This window comes from Esox lucius, chromosome 13 (genome assembly GCF_011004845.1).
Source record: "Esox lucius isolate fEsoLuc1 chromosome 13, fEsoLuc1.pri, whole genome shotgun sequence".
Classification (NCBI taxonomy): domain Eukaryota; kingdom Metazoa; phylum Chordata; class Actinopteri; order Esociformes; family Esocidae; genus Esox; species Esox lucius.
In genome coordinates this window covers 19,199,855-19,212,602 of record NC_047581.1, presented here as the reverse complement: position 1 = coordinate 19,212,602, position 12,748 = coordinate 19,199,855, and the positions used below count along the sequence as shown (strand labels likewise).

Here is a 12,748-nt window from a genome sequence, read left to right as displayed (position 1 = left end):
TCTATTTAAAAAGGTTTATGCAAATAGTATGTACTTTTTTACCCGACACTGAGATTAACAATTATAGCGGATTCATTTAATTGAAGTATTTAGATAAAGGCTGAAAAACAATCAGCAATTACAAAATATTACACATGCGCCAAACCTTCTGGATCGTTAGTTTTTAACAGGAAATGTCAGAGAAAGAGCAGAATAGAAGCCACTCAGTGAAATAAATTTGCAATTAAATGTGTTATTTCTCCATTAAATTTGCTGTTTTTAATTAATCTTTATTAGGAAACTTTATTATGTCACATCAAACTGCACCCATGAGGAAACAGCTGTCAATCATGAATTGTGATTCATGGACTACATGGTTAATTTAAAGTGTTTTACAGGTTGAGCCCACCTATACTAAAAGGTACATTAAATTATTATACAATTTCCCCCTCTTTAGTATCAATGTGGAATCCCAGGATATCACTTGCAAATATTCTCATGGAAATCTCTTCTGGGATTTCTTGCTCCAAAACGTCATCTGGATCTGCCCAAAACACGTAAGTGTTAATAGTTAAATATCAAAGTAATGTTCTCTCAATTCCATTCTGACATTTTTAAACCCTATTTGGAGCTTACCACAGTGACACATACCATGACATTCAAAGGCTCCCACCACTGATCTCCTTTCTTCTGGATTCTGTCCTAGCAGTGTGGTGAAACATTCTGCCAGCTCGTCCTCAGTCATGTGTTCCCCTGAAGCCAAAACAGGGTTGACGTATTATTAGAATTAAATACTAGTACAGCTTCAATAACAGAACGAAAGCAAATTGTAGATCTGACATACCCTGAATAGAAATATACAAACACAGCAGACAGATGTGTGGGAACTAAGGAGTTGCAGGTTTAAAGCTGGCCTAACACACCTCTGTCCTGAAGGAGTTTCAGCAGCTCATCCCTGTTCACCAAAGGTTCTCCTGTCACAAATGAGTCACCAAGGATCTGGAACGTGTGAAGAAGTTCCTCCCTGGAGATGCCAAACACTGGCCGATGGTTGACATACAGCTTAACAAACTCCTCCAGGTCTATATCAATCACATATCTCCCAGTCTCAGCATACCTGCTGAACTTGACTTCGTTTTGCATGTCCTCCAGCTGAAAAGACATGTTAAACAAACATCACTCTTTCTTTACTGAACTTTTTGCTACTGTATAACTGATGATAGTGTATAAAAAAATAAAACAGAAAATGCAACCCAGGTGGCACAGCGATCTAAAGGCACTCTTTTGTAGCACCAGCTGACCACCACAGTGGAAAATAAATTGGATGATAATCAAAGTAGTGGACTGATCCAATTCTAAATTAGCTTTGTCACTACATTAGTCTTTATGAAGGATACTGTACCTCTTGCTCAGTGGGAAAAAAGCCCAGAGCCCTCATGACAAAGGGCACCTCTGTTAGGGGGATTCGGGTGGACACCTTTCGCATCTCCATGGAGTCAATGTCTTGGTTACGCAGCTGACAGTAATAGAAAAACTCCTCCATTTCCTGAAGTAAAAAAGTGCCAAAACAAATACATGTACTGTAAAGCCATAACAACTGACCATTTACCACTTCATGCAGTTAGAAATATGGATTACAAGGAAAATATATTTGTTTAGCCTACTTTAAAGAGTTCCCCTTCTCTCCCTCCCTCCAGGAGACTGTAGAAGGGAATAAGGTCTTTTCCACCAAGTGAAGCAGCAGCTTCTAATGCACTAAAAAAACAACAACGGTCAATGACTAATTGCTTGTTAAACCGGACAACACAACGCTCAACTCAATGAAGGGTCTACTCACTTTAAACTAATCTCCCATGAGAGGACCATAGAATCAGATCCCCCAGCGGTGAAGACATATCGACCATCATAAGAGCAGGCCATAGCAGACACCCCTGCTGGTTGGCAGATCAGGGCAGAGGACTTGTAGGGGTTCCCATCAACTGGCAAAATCTGGAGACCCACCTTGAAAAATAAATATACTGTATTACTTCATTAGGTGACCAACACACAACTATGGCTCTTAAAGTGTATGATTTACATAAATATTTGGTCTGACTGAGGTGTTTTGATAAGATCGGGAGGGAATCAAAACATACTTTGTCTTTTGTAATGTATGCCATGTAATGTGAGTTAAGTTTACAGTCCTTAGAGAATGGAAGTATGGCCATCTTCTGAACTGGAGATCCATATGTGGGGCCAAGTAGTGTCTTTCTGCAAAAGAAACCTGGGACCATTTATTTACCACCTTCATACCAAACCCCAGTGACATACAGATGGTCCAAAATAAGAGGATTAGTCATGCTTTGATGGACACGGACCTGCACATTTTGGTTGTACTGTTGAAAAGTTTCATTTTGTAGAGATTTGAAGCAGTGAGCAGAAAATCCTCTGTAGTGAGGGATGGGTACCAGGCCATGCAGGTGGGCACAGCACTCTGTTCGATTTGTTCAGAGCTCAGGATCAACAGCTCATCCTCACTGCTGTTCTCCAGGTCATACTCCACCTGGGCAAACACCACAGTACACCAAGGAAAAATCATCAACAACCATATAACCATAATCTCAGCATATAAATACACATGAATAAGTTCTGTAAACCACAGCCCTGAGTGTGAGACTGAGGGACCCACCAGCCTGCGGTCCATGCCCAGGGAGAGTAATCTAGGTTGGGTGCTGTCCAAGTACACCCCAAACAGGAGGTCCTTGATGGGCCTATAGTGGGAGTGGTGCCTCCCCAGGTACCTCCAGCAATGCACACTCTTACCATTGTACAAGCAGAACACCATCACTGCTTTTCCAGTATCCTGACAATAGCAAAGGAACAGGAGGGGTTAAGTTGCGTTCCATTACAAGGCTTTATTGTAGAGGTCCATTTAACCTTCCCTAACACAATGCCAGAATCAAAGAGCTTATCTGCTCACCGCTGTGGCCAGGTAGACAGAATCTGGGGAGAAGGTAATGTGAGTGATGCATTCTGGGCTGTAGTTGAAGAACTCCTCTTCCTCACTTTGCAATGTGCAAGCATCCAAAATGAGGACAGCTCCACTTACAAAGCCAAGAGCCAGGTAAAATCCTGCTCACAGACACAAAGGATAAAGCTTGACAAATCTGAGCCAACTCACACAGGCATGGGCAAAGAATGAGAAGTTTCTATAGGGAAGTAACCACAATTTCAATTTGAGAATCTACTCCATCACCTTTGGGGTCGTAGGTGATGCACTGAATCTGCTCATCATTCTCAAAGACCCTGCTGCAGATGGACACCTTGCGCTCATAATCCCACACCTTCAGGACTCCACTGTGGCTGCCCATTGCAAGAACTGGTTGATGGGGGTGGCAGGCTACCGCGTGCAGTGCCTCACAATGCTCCTGCAGCAGTGTCTGCAGCACACCACTTTGCGCTTTCACATGGACCACTGTGGAGCTGACTGTGGAAAGGACAAAGTTCCTACAGACAAGAGGGGTTATTAGGGGGCAAGTAGGACAAACCAACATATATATTTAGGGGCGCCAACTATCATTACGTAGATTCTCACCGGATAACAAATGGCTTGGCTTCCAGAGTGCAGTCCTCCACAAAACCCTTACTGCTATTAGGTGGAACTTCTTTTGAGAAAGAGATCGACGTGATTGGGTCAAGGTTGAATTCACTGTACCAGTTGATGAGCTTGAAGTTCTCATCATAGAATTTCACATGTCCGAGAGTGTCACCAGTCACAATGAAGCTAGGGAATTGAGGAATATACCAACAGAGCAACAGTAAAAGAACACCTATGAGTACCAGACTGTAATTAAAAATATGTATAAATATTTTAATAGGAGTAAAGGAGTACAGAAGTAAAGGAGTTGAATAGGAGTAAAGGTTTCTGATTTGCTTGAAACCAGGAATGTTTCATGTTCACCTGTCAGTCAGAGTGAGCACGGTGATGCCATCCTTCTGAAGGGGGATAAGCTTTACAGCTCGCCTTACAAGGGATCTTGAGGTAGAGGAGCCTCTAACCATGTCCCACAGCACTAGGTTGCCAGCGGCAGTGGCAGAGAGGGCCTGGTGCCCCCTCCAGTGGAACACAGACTGGCTCAGCATGCCCACAGCCTTGTTAAACGTCTTCATAAAGACAGTAAAATCACTAGTGAGTGCAGGAAGGGATTTTCACTTGATTATTGCAATTGCTGTATCTTATAATGGTTTTATACTGTAAACAACTAGCCTTATTACCTTGTCTAATAGCTCTGGGGCGATAAAGTCAAGATGTTGCTTGTCCTGAAATATTTTTGTAAAAACATCAGAAAAGCCAAAGTTACGGTTACATGTACGTTTTCTGTCACACTACAACATTTTGTTTGATTGCTAATTCATTATAGTAGAATCCAATCAAACATGTCAGTCAGGTTGAGAGGCCAATAAGGGGAGACTTTAACCCTAACCCAGTTTTATTTTTTATTTTTTGGGGGGGGACTTCTCAGAGAGGAAAACCCATTCACCACCTAGATAATTTACGGCAATTGTTTTGAAATATCAGCCTTCTCTTGGCAGTGCCTGGTTTCTCCTGATTCAAATGTTTCCATACCACTTAAACACTTGATTGACGTAATCAACCTATCATCAAATCTTTAATTGGAATAACGTGTCTGAGTGCTAGGGAAAAAACTAAAATGTGTACCCCCTGGGATCCCCAGGAACAGGATTGAGAAAAACTGTCCTAACTTCACAGTCTGGATAGAGTAATTTGATGTTGTCGGAAAGAGGCTTTTTTAATTTAGAATTGAACAAATCATGATCTATATTTCACTAAAACAGCACCTAATGAAACCAAACTGTCATGTTTACTTCCTCATTGGAGCATTGTGGATGCAAATAAGAATTAATCAAAATGTTCAGATTTTCTGAGTGAATACTGCAGTTAAAAATTCTCCAGTCCAGACTAGTGAGTCAAGTGGGTCGTGTCAGCCAGGCTACACTAAAACATCCACTGAGTTTTGAAGGACAGCCTTTTCTTGGCAGTGCCTTGGTGGTGTGATGCAGCTTCTATTTCCTGATTATTGATCCATCTGTGCTCACAGGGATATTAATAAATACCATTTTCCTAATGTATGCATTTTTACTACTTCATCTCTAACTTCTGTAGAATGTTATTTGGTCCGCCTTTTCTTTTAGATTGACACCCTGACCACTGATCCTTCAACTGTGCCGTTTTATCCAGAATATGTACAGTGGGGAGAACAAGTATTTGATACACTGCCAATTTTGCAGGTTTTCCTACTTACAAAGCATGTAGAGGTCTGTAATTATTATCATAGGTACACTTCCAGAAAATCACATTGTATGATTTTTTTATAATTAATTAGCATTTTATTGCATGACATAAGTATTTGATCACCTACCAACCAGTAAGAATTCCGGCTCTCACAGACCTGTTCATTTTTCTTTAAGAAGCCCTCCTGTTCTCCACTCATTACCTGTATTAACTGCACCTGTTTGAACTTGTTACCTGTATAAAAGACACCTGTCCACACACTCAATCAAACAGACTCGAACCTCTCCACAACGGCCAAGACCAGAGAGCTGTGCAAGGACATCAGGGCTAAAATTGTAGATGGGCTACAGGACAATAGGCAAGCAGCTTGGTGAAAAGGCAACAACTGTTGGCGCAATTATTAGAAAATGGAAGAAGTTCAAGATGACGGTCAATCTCCCTCGGTCTGGGGCTCCATGCAGGACCTGGTCAATGACCTGAAGAGAGCTGGGACCACAGTCTCAAAGAAAACCATTAGTAACACACTCATGGATTAAAATCCTGCAGTGAACGCAAGGTCCCCCTGCTCAAGCCAGCGCATGTCCAGGCCCGTCTGAAGTTTGCCAATGACCATCTGGATGATCCAGAGGAGGAATGGGAGAAGGTCATGTGGTCTGATGAGACAAAAATAGAGCTTTTTGGTCTAAACTCCACTCGCCGTGTTTGCAGGAAGAAGAAGGATGAGTACAACCCAAAGAACACCATCCCAACCGTGAAGCATAGAGGTGGAAACCTCATTCTTTGGGGATGCTTTTCTGCAAAGGGGACAGGACAACTGCACCGTAGGGGAGGATGGATGGGGCCATGTATCGTGAGATCTTGGCCAACAACCTCCTTCCCTCAGTAAGTGCATTGAAGATGGGTCGTGGCTGGGTCATCCAGCATGACAACGACCCAAAACACACAGCCAGGGCAACTAAGGAGTGGCTCCATAAGAAGCATCCCAAGGTCCTGGAGTGGCCTAGCCAATCTCCAGACCTGAACCCAATAGAAAATCTTTGGAGGGAGCTGAAAGTCTGTATTGCCCAGCGACAGCCCCGAAACCTGAAGGATCTGGAAAACCTGGTCAAGAACTACAGGAACCATATGATCTCTGTAATTGCAAACAAAGGTTTCTGTACCAAATATTAAGTTCTGTTTTTCTGATGTATCAAATACTTATGTCATGCAATAACATGTTAATTAATTACTTAAAAATCATACAATGTGATTTTCTGGATTTTTGTCAATCACAGTTGAAGAGAACCTATGATAAAAATGACTCACTTCTTCATGCTTTGTAAGTGGGAAAGCCTGCAAAATCAGCAGTGTATCAAATACTTGTTCTCCCCATTGTATCAGCAACATAAATGGTTCACAGATGGAGGCCTCTGGTAAAGTAATTGTGTCCCTGTGAGGGAAATGTTATTTGTCCATGTATACATGTAAAGAGAACTTCCACAGCACAGAAGCTGCAGTGGAAGCTAATGCAAGATATTTCAGTAGTTTTTCTTATAAAACCAATGTCATCATATAATAATACATTTTGAGTGTCAGTGTTTTAAAACACAATGTGTAATTCAGTCAAATAGGACAATTGGCCAAGGGTTTAGATACATCTGCAAGGCACTGTATAAACAACATATTACAAATACAGCCCAAAGGTTTAAAAAAATATATTGTTAATGGCGAAAGACCCATAATTAAAGAATGTAGTAATCTTCAGAAGGAAGAGAGCAAGAATAACAAAGGGCATGCATCTGGCCACTTTCAGTGAGTGAGGCCACTCAAACTGTTTTAAGTGTGATTGGATTATTGTTTGATTGGATTATTTTCAAGTGAATTAGCTATCAAACTAATTCCCATTTCTTATAAAGAAAACTGTGGTACTTGCCTTGGTATAAAATAAAACATGGCTATCACTGTTGCTGATAAGTTGAGAACTGTCATTGGGATTGAAAATAATGTAATCCTGAAGAGGAATTTGAATCAGAATTATAAATGTTTGCAAATATACTCAAAAAAATATGTTCACTTATATACAGCAGCCAAAATACAGTATATTGAGACAATAACGCCTTACCTGACAACCAAATTTAGGATTGAGTTCTGTTAGACATAATGGAATCTCTGTCTCATTTGTCCAATCCCATATACAAACTCGCTGTGAACAGATCAGATAAAGTCCTGTTCACTATATAGATACAAGTTCAGTTAATGTACACTTAAACAGTATAGCATTCTCAACATTCCAAAAAAGTACTGGTATGTTTGACAGCTTATGCATTCCCTCAACTTGCAACTCTTGGATATTTCAGCTTAATTGCACATTCTTTCCTATGTGAATTCCCACCTGCGTAAGATTGAGGCCATTTTCTTGCTTACCTGCACTTTTCCAGCTCCAACTGTTACCAAGTATTTGGAGTCCTTTGACAGTGCCAAAGCTGCAACACCCTGCCCAGGGTGACTGTCAAATAATGTTTGCACAGGAATTCTGGAACAAAAGACAAACAACCATTGTTTCAGAATACATTTTTTAAAACTAAATATATACAAAATATAAAAGATCCCTGTTAGAACAAAGTGCTACCTTGAAAAGGAGTCCCAAATGATTACCAGATTTTCCTGTCCTTTGTCTGCTGTCACCAGCCAGCGCCTGTCCTCACTCACACACAAACATGAAATTGGGCTGCTGTGACCCTGTGGAAGGTGACGATCAAGTGTGTGTGAATAATATTGGCCCTGAACAGTAATTATGGAGTAAAATGTACAATCTCATCTCAACCATGAAAATAACATCACAATAAGGTAATCCGAGACAAACAACTAAACTGAGGGGAGTGTTAGGGCATATACCAAACTTTTAAGTATGCTGGTCTGTATATGTGACCTCTATTTACGGTTTGTATTTTCAATACCGTGGCAGAGAAAGGCAAACCTCAACTTAATTTGTCAGCTGCATTTGGTTAACTGTTTACATATTTTGCATCATATCAGGAGTTTGAAAATTAAAACTAGTAATACAATCCAAGAAAACCATACACTGACTGACTATCTCCAAAAAGTTGTGTTACTAGCTACTACTTTGCTGTTGACATTAAATTAATCAATACAGTAGCCTTTTCTTGCACATATATCTCAAACATGGTAACATTCAAATGTAAAAATATACTTCAAACCCACAAATCTTTTCCCAGCATCTGACTCTGTTGAGTGCATTAGAGCAACTGTTAGCTCTTACCTGAAGTAGGTGTTGCGAATTTGATGTTTGGTCATAGATGACCGCAACATGTGAGCCCCCATACAGGATTATCAGGCGATCCTTGTCCTGAAGGCTGAATACAGGAAGAGCCCGATTCATCCCAAAGGCCCATTCTAATGTCTGTCACCATACACAAAAATAAAATTCAGATACAGAACTTTGTGATACTTATATGTAAGTTACTAAAAAATATAATAAAAGGCTGGATTCATATACCAGTGCATTCATTTTTACACTTGGCAACTGTTTTTGAAATGGAGGCATTGAGGTGGTTGTGTAGACTTGAGAGACAGGTGGATGTTCATGTTTTTTATATTGATCCGTCTGGGGTTCCCAGTTTTGTCCACTGACAAAGTCACTCATTTCACCCTTCTCTTTATTATGCAGTTCTCTCTGTAGATCCTCGCCACGTTTGTCTGGGTCCTGCTCCTTTTCGATGCCAGCTGTGAACTGCTGCTTCTCTGGAGGGTTTGGCAAGGGATCACTCTCGGTTCCAACCCCTGACATGACTTAAATCATCACACGCCGACTGTGTTTTCATAGAACAAATGCCAGTTGAAATAGAGCAGTAACCTTACCATGAGGGCAGTAGCAAACAACAAGACAGTTTAAAGTGCTCAAAAGTAGCTCAATATAGCTGTCAGTTTGCATATGAAAATGTTGCTAGTTAACCAGCAAGATAGCTAACTCGTATTCCTACTACTAGCAAGCTAGCTAACTGTCCAAGTATATTGGTTAGCAAATTGGCTGTCATTTTGAATGGTGGAGCAAACATTAAACACGAGTTAAACAGGGCACACTATAATTGCATGATTTAGCTAAATATTTGATGTGCTTACAAAAATACTCACTCCACAGACCATCGAATTGTTTGGCAGGCAGAAAGCATCTTGTTGCCTAGTTACGGTTCCTGGTATCAAGTGGGGGGGGGGGGGGGGGGGGGGCTTTAGCAATGACTTTGAGTCAGGTTTCAGCCAACATTCGTTACCAGAGCTGATGCACCCGGATGAATAAAGCACCCGGGTCGATAATGCCAAAACACAGTATGTACGTAGATGTTTAATACATTGAACTGCACGTGTTTGTGTTGTTGCTATGATTAGCAGAGCTAGCGAAAAACTTTCCACTGATTATCTCAATGTCCGGTTGATTGATGAAGATAAAGTAATTTAACAAATCGCACAAAGTTTAGGTTAAAAACATGTATGCAATTAAAATGGACAGAAAAGCAATTTCCTTATGTGGAAAGTTAGTACACCCCTATCTTAATATAAAATTTTAAGTTGAGAAAATATTGCATGTCACTTGCAGGTTGTCTTTTAGTGTTGTCAGGAAAAAACAAATGAAGTGGATGAAGCATAATAATGTAAAAGGTTAAAACAAAAACACACAATTTTAATAGTCTAAAAGTTAAGTAATCAACAAAAACCAGACCCGATTACAAGTCTTAAAGTGTTTCTAGCTAATTGGAGTGGAAGGATTTATGTGTAGGTATATAAAGAGAAAAAGGAGGTTGAATGTTTAAACTGGAAATAGGAGAAATAATAACCAATTTCTACTGTTTCTATCATTGTCCATGAAGTGAAAAATTTTACTAAGGAAATAAAGTAATGTAATCATATTTCACAATGAAAGCAAATGTAATCCTTTCAAATAAAATGTTAAACAATGCTTTTTATTAGAACATGAATTTGCCATTCAATGACTTAATGTCAGTCATATTAATCAACAAGATCAAACTGTAGAGATGGAGAGGTCTAAAAGTTGTTCCAAAGTAGTAGGAAATACAACCAGTTGACTCCATTAAAATGGCAGATGCCTTCAATGGTAATATCCATTCTAGAATGTGGAAGTCTTCTAACCATCTCTATTGCAGAAATATGTCCTTTATTTATAGCCACTCTTTCATAGCTGGAGACCCTTTACTCCTGCTGATTACATGATCCTTATTATCTCTGGATGGGGACAATGTTGCACCTGTTGGAAAAACAGAGGTGAGTCTCTTTTAGATTCTGAACAACCGGGTTATGATATGCATCTTGGCATTGCATTTGTTGGAACTTACTGTACATTACATCCAATGTGAACCACAGTAGTTCTATCAAAAAGTATGTTGTCTAATATCAAACTCGATATGTAAAACACTAACCCCAGAAAACCTCTGCCCGACCACTGCTGCGGGGTAAGTCCCATTTGGGTTTTCTGTCCGTTTCGAATCACTGTAACACTTAATTGTTTCTATGAAAAAAAAGGAAAGAAGAAATGTCATGCCTGGTAAATTACTGTTCTTTGCAAAAGTATTCAGACCTCTGACTAATTCTCATATTACTGAATTACAATTTCACATATTTTGTTAAGTTGGATATTTTTAGTTTAACACTGAAACCCAAAACCCAACATAAAGACAATATCTCCCCACAACAGTTGATTACTAGGTTCAGTGATTTAAAATAATATATCAAACAGAACAAAATATCTATGTAACATTTGTAATTAAGCAACATGACAATTTGTCAAGTGTCTGAATACTTTTCAAGGAACAGTATTACTATAGCGACTAGAATACATATTGCTCTCACCATGATTCTCCATAACAATGAGCTAATTTGGCATAACCAAAACAGTACAAATGTTTATGACCTCATAAGAGTGTAACATACCCCTACACTATGCTGAACCACGGAAGCAATGTTCTGCAGGTTTTGGAAGTTTCCTGTGTTGACTGATCCAAATGATATGATTTCATCACCAACTCGCAGGCCCTAGGGGGAAAATCTACTTTATCATAACCAGAAAGAAAATGTTTTTTTATAATCGCACAAAAACTAAGTAAATGTCAGTGTTCTATTGGCCAATAGCCCTAAGTAAATCTAGGAGCAGTTAACACTCACAGCCTGGCAGGCAGGGGAGCCTTGTGAGACAGCATCCACACGGGCAAAGGGGGAGGGCAGGATAAACTCCTGTTCCATCGTGGACTCAGTCTGGGATCCTGCCTGGTCCTGCTCGCGCTTTGCCCTCTCTCTAGCATGCAGCCTGTGTAGGGCCTCCTCGATTTCCACCATGATAGCTTTGTGATCGTTCTGTAGACCTGCCACAATGACAATAATAAAATAGGCAGTAGTACATGTGTAGGGCAAACTTATTGCACCAGAACTAGCCAGAAGCAATCTGTTTTATCACTGAATCTTGTGAAGTAACGTGTCGATATGTATTATTACACAGAAGTGCCATAATCTGGCCTCTTACAATGGATACTGTGCCTCGCTGTTCTAATCTGGTACACATTAACATCTGCACGAGGAAAGCCTTCTGCGTCAACCAGAGGACCTTCCATTCCAACGCTTTGCTAAAAGAAAACATAGACATTGTTTTGACAATTGTAAGCGTCCCTCCTCACAGAAAATACAAACATATTGTTTCTTATGTATGACATTAACAATATTTACAAGTTCAATTTGTAAATATTGAAATTTAAAACGTTGAATTTTCAGCATAATGTTAGCAACTATGACATATTGATAACTAAACATTGTTAGCCTGTTAGTTTGCTAACGTTAGCTGGTCCGCAGTGTATCCACGAGTAACGTAAACTTACATCCTCCAAAACGCCATAGTAAGCTTTAATTTGTTCTTCAATTTGGTCTTTCTTTTTTATAAGACTTTGGACATCTTCCATTGTTATTGTCACATTTTCATCGTTATTTTCCTCCGTCATCTTCATGGTCAATCATCCGGAAATTCATGAACTACAACCAGAGATATTATACAACTGTGGAGATCTACGTCTCTGTGGTTCGACAGCGGAGGAACGCTTAACCAATCGCATACAGGTTGTCATGCTGAGTCACGCAGTTGCTAAGCTAATTGTTACGAAAACCGTAACTTCCTTTATTTCCATATACGCAATTTTTTATCAAGTAGCTACTGTACCATGTGCAATTTGACAAAAGAATGGCTAGGCATGCCTAATTACATGCATTTTCTATGTCTTTTTTTGTGACTTGATACCTAAAAAACAAAATACCTCGTAAATGAAACGTTTAATGTTACTAAGGATTATTGGCTATTCAAAATAAAAGGGATTTGTACATTTGAACTTGCATGCTAATTTTATTAATTAAAAGTGAACTCAATGGAAGTGAACCTCAAAGTTCCAAGAATAACATGTGGCTATGTAGGGCACTTTGGACAAGTGC

General features: G+C 39.8%; 2 protein-coding genes across 5 annotated transcripts; both read right to left on the bottom strand.

The window, feature by feature from the left end:
- Nucleotides 1-232: 232 nt before the first annotated feature.
- On the bottom strand, nucleotides 233-9,471 carry cfap251 (cilia and flagella associated protein 251). Of its 4 annotated transcripts, none has more exons than XM_034296318.1 (21): nucleotides 9,392-9,471; nucleotides 8,769-9,081; nucleotides 8,532-8,672; nucleotides 7,881-7,990; nucleotides 7,676-7,784; nucleotides 7,374-7,454; nucleotides 7,185-7,262; nucleotides 4,234-4,278; nucleotides 3,920-4,122; nucleotides 3,554-3,742; nucleotides 3,215-3,465; nucleotides 2,939-3,090; nucleotides 2,648-2,821; nucleotides 2,337-2,521; nucleotides 2,115-2,229; nucleotides 1,817-1,980; nucleotides 1,644-1,734; nucleotides 1,382-1,525; nucleotides 903-1,131; nucleotides 616-732; nucleotides 233-523 (listed from the first exon to the last, which is right to left on the bottom strand). In XM_034296318.1, the coding sequence occupies exons 2-21, from the start codon at nucleotides 9,057-9,059 to the stop codon at nucleotides 414-416; spliced, it is 2,979 nt and encodes a 992-aa protein (XP_034152209.1). In that variant the 5' UTR covers nucleotides 9,060-9,081; nucleotides 9,392-9,471; the 3' UTR covers nucleotides 233-413. The 4 variants fall into 4 exon arrangements, with proteins under 4 accessions (XP_034152209.1, XP_010895624.4, XP_034152211.1 ...); XM_010897322.5 differs by having other exon boundaries at nucleotides 9,404-9,466; XM_034296320.1 differs by having other exon boundaries at nucleotides 631-732; nucleotides 9,404-9,466.
- Nucleotides 9,472-10,209: 738 nt separating this feature from the next.
- On the bottom strand, nucleotides 10,210-12,312 carry psmd9 (proteasome 26S subunit, non-ATPase 9). The gene is given in 6 exon segments (NM_001303763.1): nucleotides 10,210-10,529; nucleotides 10,702-10,790; nucleotides 11,213-11,314; nucleotides 11,444-11,640; nucleotides 11,799-11,898; nucleotides 12,148-12,312. Coding segments are annotated over 6 exon segments (642 nt in total). The 5' UTR covers nucleotides 12,274-12,312; the 3' UTR covers nucleotides 10,210-10,501.
- Nucleotides 12,313-12,748: the final 436 nt, after the last annotated feature.

What these genes read in the sequence shown, in the direction of transcription:
- cfap251 (XM_034296318.1), bottom strand. Translation starts at nt 9,059, where the DNA reads ATGTCAGGGGTTGGAACCGAGAGTGATCCCTTGCCAAACCCTCCAGAG. An exon ending in TTGGAGCTGGAAAAGTGCAG is followed by an intron (nt 7,455 to 7,675) that starts GTAAGCAAGAAA and finishes ATCTGTTCACAG; the next exon opens with CGAGTTTGTATATGGGATTG. An exon ending in TTTTTCCCACTGAGCAAGAG is followed by an intron (nt 1,132 to 1,381) that starts GTACAGTATCCT and finishes ATGTCTTTTCAG; the next exon opens with CTGGAGGACATGCAAAACGA.